Source organism: Geotrypetes seraphini, chromosome 13, assembly GCF_902459505.1.
Source record: "Geotrypetes seraphini chromosome 13, aGeoSer1.1, whole genome shotgun sequence".
Taxonomy (NCBI): Eukaryota; Metazoa; Chordata; class Amphibia; order Gymnophiona; family Dermophiidae; genus Geotrypetes; species Geotrypetes seraphini.
In genome coordinates, this window is record NC_047096.1 from 64,047,037 (window position 1) to 64,063,662 (window position 16,626).

At 41.7% G+C, this 16,626-nt stretch overlaps 1 protein-coding gene across 1 annotated transcript in view; it reads left to right on the forward strand.

Annotated features, from left to right (window-relative positions):
• The window catches only part of STARD3 (StAR related lipid transfer domain containing 3), a 31,571-nt gene extending 22,829 nt beyond the window's left edge, over window positions 1-8,742 (forward strand). The window contains exons 11-14 of the mRNA XM_033918715.1: window positions 5,761-5,840; window positions 6,080-6,184; window positions 6,659-6,752; window positions 7,048-8,742. Coding sequence (XP_033774606.1) covers window positions 5,761-5,840; window positions 6,080-6,184; window positions 6,659-6,752; window positions 7,048-7,158 — 390 coding nt within the window. The 3' untranslated portion in view covers window positions 7,159-8,742. The remainder of the gene's footprint in view (window positions 1-5,760; window positions 5,841-6,079; window positions 6,185-6,658; window positions 6,753-7,047) is intronic.
• Window positions 8,743-16,626: the final 7,884 nt, after the last annotated feature.

The following is a 16,626-nucleotide window of genomic DNA, read 5'->3' on the forward strand; positions in this document are numbered from 1 at the left end:
CCTAGGATCTTGATAAGAAAATCCAGCATCCCATTCCAATAAGTGCCCAGAACGGGACATTCAATGATCATATGCAATAAGGTCCCAGGCAGATGCCCACATTTCACACAATCAACGGACTCCCAAAGACCCGCCCACACCCCCAACAGCCTAGTAAAGTAAGTGCGGTGGAGCAATTTAAATTGAAGCTCCTGTAATGAGGCATTACATGCCCCTTGGGATATATTAGAGGAAAGGTTTGAAGCACCCCAGGAGTAATCTCCTCCCCCAGGTTCAGGGACCATTTAAAAGCCAGAGAGATCAACTGAGTGTCCTCCATCTCCGCCCACGCTGTCACATACCAAAATGACAAAGAATTGAGCGCAACGGGTAAGAACATAACCATCCCTTTTTTAATAATTCCCAGCATCCTGTTTGCTTTTTTGGCCATCACCGCACATTGGGCGGAAGGTTTCATTGTATTCTCTACAATGATACCCAGATCCTTTTCTTGGGCGCTAACCCCTAAGGTGGACTGTAACATCCGGTAACTGTGATTCAGGTTATTCTTCCCAATGTGCATCACTTTGCATTTGTCCACATTAAATTTCATCTGCCATTTGGACGCCCAGTCTTCCAATTTCCTAAGGTCTGCCTGCAATTTTTCACAATCCACATGCGTTTTAACAACTTTGAATAGTTTAGTGTCATCTGAAAATTTAATCACCTCACTCGTCGTTCCAATTTCCAGGTCATTTATAAATAGCACCGGTCCTAGTACAGACCCTTGCGGCACTCCACTGTTTTCTCCACCATTGAGAAAAATTACCATTTAACCCTACCCTCTATTTTCTGTCCGATAACCAATTCCTAATCCACAAATGAACTTTGCCACCTATCCCATGACACTTAATTTTCTCATGAGCCTCTAGATACACTATATCAGCCAGCTCACCTTTATCCACATGTTTATTCACACCTTCAAAGAAGGCAAGCAAATTTGTGAGGCAAGATCTCCCTCGGCTGAACCCATGCTGACTCCGTCTCATTAAATCATGTTTGTCTAGGTGTTCCACATTTTATTTTTTATAATCGTTTCTACCATTTTGCCTGGCACCGAAGTGAGGCTTACCAATCTGTAATTTCCCAGACCTACCCTGGAGCCCTTTTTAAAAATCGGCGTAACATTGGCCACCTCCAATCTTCAGGTACTACAGACGATTTTAGCGACAAGTTACAGATCACTAACTGCAGGTCAGCAATTTCATGTTTGAGTATACCATCCAGTCCTGGTGATTTATTACTTTTTAACTTGTCGATTTGGCTCAGTACATCTTCCAGATTCACAGAGATTTCTTTCAGTTTCTCCACATCATCACCCTTGAAAACTATTTCTTCCATAAAGACCGAAGCAAAGAATTCATTCAGTCTTTCTGCTATGGTCTTATCCTCTCTGAGCGCTTCTTTCGCTCCTTGATCATCCAACGATCCCACATTCCCTCACAGGTTTTCTGCTTCTGATGTCAAGGTGTATTTCTGAACATATCTCCCAGGTGATGTCTTCTTTATATTACTAAACTAAATTAAAACTTAACCTTATGTACCGGGTCTTCAACCAACAGAAGCTCGACGCGGTTAACAATTAAAAAAAAAAAATAAAGTAAACTGAAATATAAGAGAGTTAGTGAAAAATTAGGAACTATTTTCAGAGTCTGACTTCACCCAACTGTTCTATGCCTTAGTACTCTCCCGCATGGATTACTGCAATGTGCTATTCCACGGTCTCATGATGTCTCCAGTGTGTTCAAAACGCGGCGATCAGGCTTTTAAAATACCTCCATGCCCACGACCCTGTCTTCTAGGCTCTAGTGTCAGTTTACTGGCTGCCCATAGCCAAACTTTGTGTCTTCAAGGGCCTGATGCTAGCGTTCAAATCCTTGCATGACATGGCGCCAGGCTATATGATGGCTAAGCTTCCTCCTTACGTACCAATCCCATCTCTCCACTCTCAGGCTGAAATGCACTTCAAAACGCCCCCTGGTCATGCCCTGCAACTGCAAACCACCAAACAACATTCCTACTCCCACTACATACCAAGCCACTGCAATCGACTGCTCCCGAAGATCAGATCCCTTGAAAGACTCCTCAACTTTAGGAAAGCAATAAAAATATACCTCTTTACCTAACCCCCTGCCCTTGACTGATGGATTACAAAGAAATGTACATTAATACCAGAACCCGGTATGTATCATGCAAGGAAAGCTTATAAGGTAAAATCTTGTATTATAACTATGCCAAATTCAATCTATAATCTGTCTGTGTGTCAATTAGGATAAAATTTGCACTGTAAGAATAACCATGGTAAACTGTAACCAGTAAACTATATTATGTATATTAGTATTATACCCTTAATACTAGTTAGGAAAAAATTTGTATTGAAAACTTGTACTGAAATTATGGCAGATCCAGTGTAAATTGTAACCTGTTAACTGTACACTTCTCCCTCTGTATTCGCAGTTTCAGCATTCGTGGTTTCGATTAGTCATGGTTTTTAGCTTGCTGGCTCCCCCCCCAAAAATTGCATCAGCATGCATAGAGAAATCGCTGATTCCAAGTGTTTACAGAGAAAATCGCTGAAACCCAGCTCTTTCTTCAACATGTTTTGCCTCTCCTTCGAGAACAGGCCAGGTCTCCCACCATGTTATTCGCGGTTTCACCATATTCCCAATGGTTTTTAAATAGAAAACAGCGAATAACACATGAAAAAGTTATTTGTGTTTTTTCTTTATTCGCGGGTCTGTTAATCCCCTATCACAGCGAATACAGAGGGAGAAGTGTATACTATGTATGTTTAACCTGTAACCTGTTCTGAGTTCTTTGGAGACAACGGGGTTAGAAAACAAATTAAATAAATAAATACATTTTCCAGTAGATAGTGATGGTATTCTGAACCCCCACCTCCCCCACCCAGCAATTTTTCTGATGCACCTGCTTTCTGACTCAGCTCCATAGCTAAGATTTTACTGTCAGTCAGACTATTGGAGTATTAAGAGTCTGTGTATATGATTAAAGGGGAGGAATGGCTGAGCTTCATAAATGTTCAGGTTGTTAAAGTTTCTTGTTTAACTTTTATTTTCTTACATTTATTATTCCTCTCAGAGGCTTGTTAATGTTTTAATTATATTACTGTTCATTCAGTGATTGTTTTAAATTCATTTTCACAGGTCAGACACCTGGTTTTGGGGAGTTCCCTGTACCCCTCCTTCTTGTCTTCTTCTGTAGGGCTGTCGCTGGCTTTGGTACGAACTGAAGGGGACGGCAGAGACCACAGAGGAGGAGGAGCAGTTGAAAAGTTGTGATTGGCATCTTCTGCAGTATGCTCATGAGCACAGATGGACAACCCTTTGGTTCAGCATACCATCACTATCTACTGGAAAAGATATATTATCAAGGAAAGAACCTAATCTCTTTTTAGACAGATTTCTTCGTGTTATTTTTGTTATTCTGACATTGATGACATTTAGCATAGTTAACAACAATAATGTAATCTTTGAAAAATGGCTTTCACAGGAAAAAAATCTACAAGAACCACTTTTGTCAAATATTTGATTTTTGTGACTTTGTCGGGTTTTCATGCAGTGCCCTTCAATTGGTCAACTGGATAAACCAGAACCATATCTCTAGGCCTTGATGTGAGGTTGTGCAGGGCCATGACCACCAGGGGGCAGATTGTCCCCATTATATCATAAATTAACTTAATATATCTGGATGCAAAGAACTCTTATTCAATAGAAATCACAGGTGTGCCAAATTCTGAAAACTGTGGTATCTTAAATCGTGCCCTCTGATAAGGAAATGAAGTATAACCAGCAAAACTATTGTAACCAGAACATTCAGGTTTTGCAATCAATTTGGTTGACTTTCTGTGGTAGATATGGATATTCTGCACTAATTTCTCCCTGTTTAATCTCTAACTAGGAATCCTGATTTCTATATAAGGCTCTGTTAGAAGTTTGCTTCATAGGAGGTATCCACTGTACAAATCTTCTTCCAAAATTTGAATGTTTGAATTCTGAGCTGTTGGGATGTTTTCTCTTTGAATTCCAGAATATTTTTTCCTGTGGCAGAAATTTACAGTACTAGTTGCAGAAAATTCTTCCCTTCATATCTAAGGTTTAAACATTTCTACTGTGTCCTGTAGGATGAATATATTTTAGACTGGAATCACAAGGATTTGGCTAGTCAAACTATGAGGGTTCTTCATAAATGATCCGCACTTTAAATATTTTTGTGGGAAATGGGGCGGGAGAAGTGGTAAGAGAGCGTGTCCGGGAATGTCATGTGACTAGTTAGTCACTAGTTGCAGGTAGTGATGTAATTTGCTTTTGAGATATTTATAAAGTTTTCTAGTGTAATAGGTGTGTTATTCTGGACAAGCTGGTTAGAGCCCAGTGCTTGCAAATGTTTAAAAAAATAAAAGTGCAGAAACTTTTTGAAAATCCCTCATAAAATCTTTAGAATCCTTTAATGTGCAAAAAAAAAAAAATTCAATGTTATGCTTCAGGTGTGATCAACAATTTGTCAACAAAATCAGTCCTTGCACTGGCTCTCCTTTAATCTCTCCCTAGCCCATTTACCTGCACCCATTCAGAGCAATTTGGGGTTCAAGAAGGGATTGGAAAAGTTTCTGTTGGAAACAGGGATAGAGGGGTATAGATAGAGGATTACTGCACAGGTCTTGGACCTGTTGGGCCGCTGCATGAGTGGACTGCTGGGCACGATGGACCTCAGGTCTGACCCAGCGGAGGCACTTCTTATGTTCTCACTGCTGGTCTATTCATGATATCCAGCATCAATTAAACAATATCCAAATTGTGTCAAAATTGTGGGCTGTAAATTTGATTCATTCCTGAGCCTTCAATTCACAGATTTGCTTCAGTTATCGAATCCTAACTAGTTGTTGGGTGATTGCACTCCGTGAAGTCATTCTTCTTCCCAGACCACTTGAAGATATTTGCTTTACATTCATTGTATATCGTATCAACTAGTGCAATTCATGTTAAAACATGCCTCCCTTCAAAATCTACAATTGTCAATAAAGGGCAAGTTTGATCATATCACTGCTGCCCTAGAACAACTTCACTGGCTCCCAGTTTCATCAAGGATAAGATACTACTCATAATATAATACATAAGTCTCTATTTTCAGGAATTCCCTTTTATTTAGCTGATATTTTTCCCTATCACCCCAACTTCCCTGCGTATTCCCTATATGTTACAATTAACCTCCTGCTTCCTTCCGCCCATTGCCTTGATATGACAATATGCTCTGCCATTTCCTGTTTTAGTCTAATGGAGTAGAACTCACTTCCTCAAACTCTACAAAGTGAAACCAACCACACCCATTTTAAAGCTGCTTTAAAGACCTATTTGTTTGCTCTGGCCTTTAGGAAGCTTGGAACACCTGATACTGGTAGCACAGAATGTGCTCATTCATTCTCCTTTCTCCTGTCTTCCCCTATTTTTGTTAATTTTTTTTTTCTTTCTCTCCTCTGTTTTGAACTATTGTAACTTTATAATTTTTGACCAGGATGAAGAAATTTTAAAAACTGCACGTTCACCTGTAACAAATGATGTAAGGCGGTATAATTAGTTCTCAAACTAAGCTAAATTTTGAAATGTGCCACTCTGTGATTCAGTAATGGCACCTCCAGCCCTGGTGTCTAGCAAGGTTCATATACTCCATGTGTCTGTTGACCCAGCCTCTTCCTTTCTCTTTCAGATCTTGCAACGGGTGGAAGACAACACATTAATTTCATACGATGTGGCTGCAGGAGTCGCTGGGGGAGTTGTGTCGCCAAGGTGAGCTGCTGAAACTATACATTGTTAGTCCTTCAGAAATCTGCCTAGCCTATCCTGCCCTTGCCTGTGTTCCTCTTACTTTACACTCTATTTATCCTTATGAAATGTTATGCACATGGTAAATCATTAGAGCTCTAGACAGCTGCCTAGGCCAAGAGATTGAGGCCTTAATTTTCTTTGCGCAAATACAAGAAGTGAGGTTGGTTAAGAGTGGTTCAGTGACTGTCTTTGTGTTGCAGGGATTTTGTGAACGTGCGTCGAATTGAAAGGCGAAAGGATCGCTATATTTCATCGGGAATGGCCACTACACACAATAGCAAGCCTCCCTTGCACAAATATATCCGGTAAGAACTGTTGCTTCTTGGTGACAGTAGTAGGGAGAAATGGGTTTGCAACCTCTGGAGTGATTGATTGATTCTTGTTTATATTGAGCCCCAGTTTTTAATAGAAACCTAAAAAGTCCATTTCTGTTGTTTGTGCAGGATAGCTGTGAGCTTTAGTCTAGTCTTGTCCTTTACCAGGTCGTCATCTCTGGAAAGCAGGTTCTGATGCCCAGCCCCTTTTAATACAAATAACTTATTTGAGGTCATATCTGCTTGCTGCATGGTGCTACATTGGTACTGCTGTGTATACAGCTGGAGGTACTTTAGTAGTAGTCATTAGTTCTTTTATAAACTATCGCTCATTCAACTTGATCCAGAGCCCAAACTCTCCAGAGCTCAGGGAAGCGGACTGCTACTTCCTGCCCCATTTGGGGCTATAGGCTGTGTCTGCCTGCATATGCTCTACGCTAAGGAGACTTTTCTTCCTTTCCTCAGTGGAGAGAACGGCCCTGGAGGTTTTGTTGTCCTGAAGTGCACTCGGAATCCCACAGTCTGCACATTTCTGTGGATACTGAACACAGATTTAAAGGTAAGGCTCCATTACCAGGACCCTGCATTCAGCTGCTCTTATATAGTCCTGTCAGTTCATACGGTGTGCCTGTTGCACAGCATATGCAGCTCTATAAAACTGCAGATCCCTGTTCAGCCTGTCACAATGCAGATCCTGCTGACAGTACTGGTAACATTAAGGGCACCAGAAGATGTGTTGACTGTAGGTGAAACACTTCATTTCCTTTTCAAAGAGATGCCGCAATTCCTGGTGTTCTCATCATGGACTTTGGTCGTCTTTTTTTTTTCCCTCTTCTCTCTCTCCCCACCCCCAGGGTCGGCTGCCCCGGTATCTCATCCACCAAAGCCTGGCTGCTACCATGTTTGAATTTGTGTTTCACCTCCGACGGCGGGTCAGTGAGATTTATTGCAGCAGCAATCCATAGCACAGGTTGCCCTGTGCCCTCGTCTTGTGTCTCCTGCAGCAGTGCCTGGACTTCTGGTACTCAAACGGGAGGTGATGTCTCTCTACTGAAGAACCTGTGTGGAGTTGTACCTAAATCATGAAAGTGTATAAGCAGGGACTGTCTGTGAGGACTGACTGCCAGCAAAGCCCGCGTGTCACAAACTCTTCCCCATCCCCGCCATGTATTGAACCCTCACTGGGCCCCAGTGTCTGGGACAGTTGGAGGCATCACAAGCCTTTGTAGCTGCTGCAGTGTTGGAGTCTTTTTACAGTGACTCATGTTTATTAATTGTGCCTCTCATTACCATGCCTAACTGTACCTTTTTCAGTATTGTGACCTGTTTGTCTTGTCATGAGGTACGCGGCATCAGATCTGTTTTTACAAAGAGCAGGGAAGTAACTGGCACTGAAATCTTGGCCTCCAGTTTTTGATGACTAAGAAGGGGTCGTCCTTTGCAGTGGCTGCTGGCAGCTTATTGCTTCATGTTTTGACTGCTTTGCTGTGAGGTTTAAGAACTGTCAGCTTTGTAAACTCTTTGAGGTTATAACAGGTTCTGTGGCCAAGTTGTCCTGGCGCAGCAAAAGGCATGTAGGGGAAAGAGTCTGTCCCGGACCTATATGTTGTTAGGGTAGGAGGAGGAAATGGGAGTATCTCTGTCCTGGGCCTTCTGGGATATTGGTCAGGATGAGGGGTAGTGATCTCAGCAGGACTTCTACAGGTGCTGTGGGAAGAGCATGGCTACTTTTAGCAAAGGTTTCTAGAAGTTCATATGAGGCCTTCCAGTTTTGAATGGGTTCTGGTTTTCTCTTCCCCTTTTGGCACATGTTCTGAGCACCATGATGGGAAACCAAGAACTTATTTATCTATAAATAAGTTCTGCACTTAGAATGCGACCTTCAAATGCATCTAGAATGGTAGAGCTTAATGTCAGATTTGGGATTGGAGGGAGTTCCTTAAATAATGGCATTGGATATTCATGCCCTGAAAGCCTTGACTTCTGATTCTGACCCTCTTCTGTCTCATGATGGAAGCTGACAGAACATTCCAAACACATGGTTGTTACGTCTGGTTTGTAAACTGTGATGTGAACTCATTCCAAGGGATAGTGACCAGATCATGTTGTGGGGCTGTGGGGGCTCCCAGAATTATAAGTGCCTGCCTGGGGCTGGTGCTGGTGTTTCTTTACACTGCTCCATAACATTCTAATCTGAGCGCTTCTATCAGAGGGTGGGAATTACTGACTACAGATCCTGTCCCTGTCTAATATTGTGTGGGTTTTCACTAGCTAAAGAGCGGGCTGGCCTGAAATCAATGGGTTTGCTTTCTAGAAGTAGGCTGACTTGAGGTGTGACCTCACATATTAAGGGCTGGGTTTTTATTGAGTCTCCTGGTTATTGCTCATGTGCCATTTCACTCCATTCTGTAGTTTTAGGCCTTGTGTCTATACCCTTTCAAATGTTGCTAATGTCACCAGTCATTTTAATAAAAGCCCCAAATCTTCATTGTCTTCGAACTTTGTAATCATATCAAATGCTAATAATAAATGCAAAATAATCTAAACTAGAAGAGAGGTTTGTGTATCTGTTCATACAGTTGTGGGTTTCCCTCTTTCTTTCTTTTTTATTTTTGCTCCTGTACACACCCTATGCAACATCCTATCTCTGGTCTGAAAGCTTGTTCTAGTGCAGTAGGTGTGTCATTCTGGACAATATTCTCCCCATGCTCGTGAACCATACGGAAGGAATCCATTCCAGATTTTCCATTCCTCTTTCTCCAGAGTGCTCTGCTGCCCCCTTCAGTTTTCCTTCTACACGTGAGCTGAAAGGTGTCTTTCTGATCTGCCCTATATTTTTCTTTATTATTTTTGGTACTTTTCACAGTTTTTGTAGCTATTGGTGCACTAGAGCTCCCCAGTGCAGGGGAAAGCTCTTCCTGCGTGGAGAAGAAGCAGACTTGGATCTGCAGCCATCAGGTTAATCCCTGTTTGGCCAGCCTGCAGAATATTTTGTGGAACTTAGGGTCCTTATCCCTGGTAGCTTAGCTCACCTACTGCATCACAGGAGTTGGAGCGAAAGCTGTTAGGCATTCGCAGGAGGCTCTTCAGGGTTCTAGCTGTGATTTCATCTCCCTGCCCCCCTTCACGTGCACAGCTCCCTGGGAGTTGAGGATCAGTCCAATTGACAGCCCTAAGATCTTTGCATTTGGAGGACTAGCTGAGTGAGGCAGGGATTCTTCCAGATTCAGCTACTTCTTAGAGCTGCTTCAGGCTGCATCATCTTCAGAGCATATGTCACAGTGAGAAAGGTTATTCTTAAACATCTCTCCAGACCGGCACAACTCACTGATGGAGGTAATAGCTCACCCCGCCCTGTCAGTTATTTACTCCCACCTGCCTACTGTCTCAGTAAGGAAGTTTGAGTCAAAACTCAAATTTTGATGCCAATCAGACCTCAAGGATATGAAGAATAATCTATTGATACAACAGATTGGGGGACTGTTTGAGCTCCATAAAAGTTTCTGATTGGTATGGTTATTTCGATGTTTCAGTTGTTCGATTAAAATGTTTTTTAACATGTTTGTTATACTTTCAGAGTAGAACAGATCTGTAGTTTGGTGAGTCTCCCCTTACCCCTCCTTATTTGTTCCTATTTAGGGCTATCATCTGCTTTGGTACAAACTGAAGGAGACAGCAGAACCCTCTGGAGAAGGAGGAGTTGAAAACCTGGAATGAATTCCTTCTGCATGTCTGAATTCCACAAAAAAAGGAAAAACACAATCCCATGTATAATAATACAAAACAGAAAAAGATTGGGGAACGGACAAAGTCACCCAACTTAAAGGACAATCAATTTATTGAAAAAATATGTTTTTTTACATATCTATCCATTTTGTATGATTGTGATAATCTTTCTTTTGTTTAATTTAGGGCTCCTTTTATGGAGGTGTGCTAGCGTTTTTAGTGCACGCACCTACCGGCTGCTCAAGAGGAGGCGGTAGCGGCTAGGGTGCGTGGCATTTTAGCGTGCGCTATTCCGCATGTAAAGGCCCTAACGCGCCTTTGTAAAAGGAGCCCTAAATATTAATGATGCGCATGTCCTTTATTTCCTTTTGAGTTCTCTACGATATCATTTTGAATCTGTATGTTTTAGTTATGTTGAATCATTCATTTTTATTGTGTATACTCAAATGTATTTTTATACATTATTCTATTTAGTCCTTTCGTAATTATCCTTTATTATCTTAATTTATTTTCATGTATGATTTTTATTTATACTTATGTGTAGATACATTTTTGATGTTTTTGTTTTATAGGCTTCATTTATACACCCCTGAGGAAGACTTTCTAAGCCGAAACACGGACCATGTTGGGGTCCAGCATTAAAAGTATTGAAAGACTCTCTGTTAGGCTTGCATCATTTCTTGTATATGTTTTAGCTATTTATATGTTTTCGATAAATTGATTGTCCTTTAAGTTGGGTAATTGTGTCCCTTCCCCACTCTTTTTGTGTTTTGTTTCCTTTTGCATGTATCATAAGCATGGGGTGAATACCCTACTGTCCTAATCTCTTTTTACAGAATGTACTAGCTGTGGTAGCATTGTTGATGTCTTGCAAGAAATACCGAAAATTGTGTGCTTGCTGTGGCCATGGTGGTATGTAGACGTAAAGTTAAATAAGCAAGGAGTAGCTGAGATCCTTTTACAGCACTAATCTAACGCATTTTTACTTGGATCTGAGAAAGATACCTCTTTTCACTACTCTTGTATGCCATAGAACCAATTTTGCTTATCCCTGGCTTTTGGAGGCCATATCTTGCTAAGAGCATAAAAAGACTTTGAAGTGGTTTAGAGAAAAGCAACCAAAAATGGTAAGGGGTTTGCATCACAAAATGTATGAGGGAGAGACTTAATAACCTGAAGATGTACACCCTGGAAGAAAGGAAAGACAGGGGTGATATGATGTAGACATTCAAATATTTGAGATGTATTAATATACAAACTTTTTCCAGAGGCTTGAAAGCAGTAGAATTAGAGGACATGAATTTAGGTTGCAGGGGGCCGACCAAGGAATAACATCAGGAAGTACTTTTTCATGGAAAGGGTGATAGATATCTGAAATGCCCTCATGCAGATGGTGGTGGAAATGAAAAGGTAACGAAATTCAAAAATGTGTGGGATAAACACAAAGGAATCCTGTATGGAACCAAGCAAACTTAGCAGTGCTTATATGGCAATTCCAGTAATTAGAAAGCAAAGCCAGGGCTGGACAGTTCTAGATGGGTTGTAATTGGCTTCAATGACAGCTTTAGTAGTTGAAAAACAAGGCTAGCGCTAGGCAGACTTCTATGATCTGTGCCCTGAAAATGGCAAAGACAAATCAAAAATCAAGTATGCACATGTGGAATCGCATCATGCCTTATGCTATGAATTTATCTTGTTGGGTAGATTACATAGACTGTACAGGTCTTTTATTTTCTGTCATCTATTATGCTACTGTTTTGCTCTTCACTGCCCCCACACCTAAAGATCTTTGTGCTTACCCAGATTTTACCCCTCATTGCTCCTGGATCCTCTATGCTTTTCCCAGGATTTACCCCTCATCCCTCCCCCCTCGGCTAAGGAGTCTTTGTGTTTCTCCCATCCTTTGCCCTCCCCCAGCTAAAGATCCTCTGTGTTTCTTATTCCATATGTTACTCCTCACTCCCCCCCTTCCTCCCAGCTAAGGATCCTCTCGCTTCTCCTAGCCTTTATCCCTCCCCCCAATCCCCCATAGTTAAGGATCCTCTGTACTTTTTTCCAAGTATTACTCCTCCCGTAGCTAAAGACAGTGTTCTTCAAAATATTAAGTACAATTTTTATGTGTTCTTAAGTGAAATTGAAAAAGTTGTTGCTCAATATAATACTTTTTAAATAAAAAGTAAAAGTATCCTACCTACAATGAATGGAACTATTGTTAACGTTTTTATCTCAACAACTTTATTGCCCTACAATTCAATCCACTTTGCTTTTAGTAAAGCTAAATTTTGCATGAGTGGCAGTCATTTTCAAGTGTGCTTGTGGGTCATTAATCCAGCACCACAAAAAAGGTGTTAAACATCTTTAATAATAATAATAATAATTTTATTTCTTATATAGGAAGGGGATTGTTCACGCTGATTAAAAAATGTATTCAAATCAAGCCAGGTTGAAATATTACTGAAGTCTTTTGACTGAGTCTGCAGCTATTGATCAAAGGAATCTGTCTGAATATCTGACTTTTGTATAGTGAAAAATACTTTATCATCCATTTACATTAGATCAGGGGTGTCCAATGTCGGTCCTCGAGGGCCGCAATCCAGTCGGGTTTTCAGGATTTCCCCAATGAATATGTATGAGATCTATTAGCATACAATGAAAGCAGTGCATGCAAATAGACCTCATGTATATTCATTGGGGAAATCCTGAAAACCCGACTGGATTGCGGCCCTCGAGGACCGACATTGGACACCCCTGCATTAGATATAGTATGGTCTAAGTCAGGGGTAGGCAATTCCGGTCCTCGAGAGCCGGAGCCAGGTCAGGTTTTCAGGATATCCACATGCATGCATGCATGCATCCACATGCATGAGATAGATTTGCATGTCAAAGAGGCAGTGCATGCAAATCCATCTCATACATATTCATTGTGGAGATCCTGAAAACCTGACCTGGCTCCGGCTCTCGAGGACTGGAATTGCCTACCCCTGATCTAAGTCATCACTTGCTTCATCTTTGTTATCATCACCACACTGGCCAATTACAAAGAAGGTTTTCACAAAGTTGGAAACATTTGTCTGTTCTAAAAAAAATTCATTTGAATACAAACTGTTTGAATATCTTTGAGAATTCAAGTTTCAGGTTTTATTTTAGTTTGTTGAATCGCTTATTTAATTTTACTAAGCGAAGTACAAAATTGATAAAAATATAAACATACATTTAGACCAGTGTTTTTCAACCTTTTTACACCCATGGACCGGCAGAAATAAAAGAATTATTTTGTGGACCGGCAAACTACTAGGACTAAAATTTAAAAACCCCATTTCCGCCCCATGTCCGCGAGCTCGGTCACCTCAGTAACCAAAGAAAAATAGACAAATATAGTGCAAAATATAGACAGCAGATATAAATTCTCAAAACTGACACGTTTTGATCACTAAATTGAAAATAAAATCATTTTTCCTACCTTTGCTGTCTGGTGATTTCATGAGTCTGTGGTTGCGTTTCCTTCTGTCTGTGTATCCTTTCTTTCATTTCTTTTTTTCTGCACTCAGGCCCAAGAAATTGTCCCTTTCTATTCCCTCCCTCTTTCCTTCCTATGTCCTTAGTGCTGCTGGTGCCTCCTTCCCATGTCTTTAGTGCCCCAGTGCCTCCTTCCCATGTCCTTAGTGCTCCCTCCTGTCTTTAGTGCCCCCAGTGCCTCCTTCCCATGTCCTTAGTGCCCCCAGTGCCTCCTTCCCATGTCCTTAGTGCCCCCAGTGCCTCCTTCCCATGTCCTTAGTGCCCCCAGTACCTCCTTCCCATGTTCTTAGTGCCCCTTCCTGTCTTTAGTGCCCCCTGTGCATCCTTCCCATGTCCTTAGTGCTCCCAGTGCTTCCTTCCCATGTCTTTAGTGCCCCCAGTGCCTCCTTCCCATATCCTTAGTGCCCCCAGTGCCTCCTTCCTATGTCCCTCTCACTGCCTTCCAGACTTTGTCCCACCCCCACCCCCGAAGCCAGCCTGCCTGCCTGTCTACCATACTGGCCAAAGCCAGCCTGCTTGCCTTCCTACCTCCTTCCATCCTTGCCGCGCAAAAAAAAAAAAGCCTCCCTCCTTCCTTTCCCCGGCCTGCTGCTATCTTACCGCCCTGCTGTTGCTACTGCTAAAGCCGACACGAAGTCTTCTTTCCGACGTTAATTTTGACGTCGGAGAGGACGTTCTGGGCCAGCCAGGCAGCGATTGGCTGGCCCAGAACGTTCTCTCCGACGTCAGAATTGACGTCGGAAAGAAGACTTCCTGTCAGCTTTAGCAGCAGCAGGACAGTAAGATAGCAGCAGACCGGGGAAAGGAAGGAGGGAGGCTTTTTTTTTTCGCGGCAGGTAGGGACAGGAAATTATTGCCTGTCCCGTTGTCCCCGAGCACAGCTTCGGGACGCTGTCCCTGAAAACGGGACATTTCGGCGTCCCGAAGCTGTGTGTGGGGACAACGGGACAGGAGGTCTGAAAACGGGACCTATGGTCACAATGTTGCCAGCCCTGCGCGGACCAGCAGAAATTTCCTGCGGACCGGCACCGGTCCGCAGACCGTGGTTGAAGAACAGTGATTTAGACAATTGATGTAAGAATGACAAATGTGTGGGAATCCTTCAGTCTTGGGGCCAGATGAGCAGACTTCCTCTCTATCAAGCCAGCGGACAGACAGCTCAATGTAAATTTTTTCATTGGATGACCAACAGTTTTGTTGTAGAGACATATGTCTGTTCACCAAAAATTGCAACCAGCTACAGCTTTATCTCCCCTTCAAAATGGCCCAACTCATCACTGTTCTTTTTTGGCAGGAGAGCAACAATCACAGGCAGCATCACTGTTCTCAACGGCTATATTCACTGAATAGCAAAATTCACTGTTTGCATGATGAAGTTTGGCAAATGGCCCTTCCAGTGTGCCCATCTGCAGAATCTACTGTTTCCTCTGCCTAGGAGATCTCACATGCCTGTCCCACACTTTCTTGAATTCAAACACAATCTTTTTATCCAACATCTCTAGCAGGAGAACATCTCCCACCCTTAACTTCATATCATTCTGGAGTTTTCTTTCATTTGAAAAAGGTCACACTACCGGTACGTTAATGCCACAGAGATATTTAAATGTCTCTCATATCCTCTCTTCCACCTTTTTTCCAGAGTATACCTATTGAGGTCTATAGGTCTATCCCCATATGCTTTATGACAAAGACCACAAACCAGTTTTGTAGCAGCCCCCTGGACCAACTCCATCCTATTTATATTTTTTTGAAGGTGCAGTCTCCAGAATTGCATGGAGTATTCCAAATGGGACCTCACCAGTATCACTTCCTTTTTCCTACTGGCCATTCCTCTTCCTTCTGTCTGACTGTCACATTTTCTACCTGTTATGCCACCTTAAGATCATCAGACACAATCACCCCCAAGTCCTGCTCTTCATACACAGAAGTACGTCTCCCCCTATATTATGCTGTTCTGGATTTTTGCAACCCAAGGACTTGGTTTACAAGGAATTGTTATTTTACATTTTGCTTTTACTTTTAGCTGCAAGCATCAGATGTAACTACTTTTAACTCTTTTACCTAGTGAAATTATTACTTCAATGAAAGTAACAAATGTCAGCTTGGACTTCTTTACAAATAAGTAAAGCAACAAATTAACATTTACTTAGTTATTATACAACACTGGCTAAGGATCCTCTATGCTTATTCCAGGCTTTACCCAACATTCCCCCTCCCCCCTAACTAAGAATCCTCAGTGCTTCTCCCAGGATTTGACCCTCACTCCCCCCTAGCTAAGGATCTCTGCAATTCCAGGCTGTCTCAAATCCTGTTGCTCTTGATCTCCATCCCCTCTGCTGGGAGAAGCTGTTCAGTATTTTTCCATGTTAATCACGAGTCCGCCTCCTCTGGTTTCTCAGGCAGCGGCTGTTTTTAACCCCTACTTGCTTTATACACAAGGTTTTATTTCTGTACACTTTCTCTACCAAAGTGCAGGAAGTGATTTACAACACAGAATCATGATATATGCAGTGTCAAACAGGATCCCATAAAATAACTTTGCTTTGAAATCTTTTGTTATATGTGCTTCAACCTTAGTTCAGTCTACAGTAAAAATTCATAATCCTGAATCTAGCTTACTGTTTTGGGTTCATATTAATAGTTAGTCTTATTTGTGTTTGGTATAGACTTTGTTCATATTATTCTAAGTTCACAATATATGCCATAGTAACATAGTATATGGTCCATCCAGTCTGCCCAACCTGATTCAATTTAAATTTTTTAATTTTTTTCTTAGCTATTTCTGGGCAAGAATCCAAAGCTCTACCCGGTACTGTTCTTTGAGTTGATCTAGTCAAAGACATTACTGCAAAATATATATACACTGTGTAAGAAAGTTGATTAAAAATGTACATATTCACCAGCTGTCTTGGCTAGACTTAAAATATATTTTTTAATATATTTAGATTTGGCACTACCTTTTCTTGGTTAGCTTAAGGTATGTTTCAGTGGAGTGCAATAGCTTTTTTTTCTGTCTCCAGACTACCACTTACAATCTGTTATACCTAAAGCAGTAGGAGTGATATGACCTTCCTGAAGGTCATAAGGCTTGCCGAGTTTCTTTGGTTTTAGGATATTTCCCAGTGTGTACCCTAATGTCAAATGGAAGAAATTTCCAAGTGTAGAAGTCCAACAGAAAGCCATTGTTTACT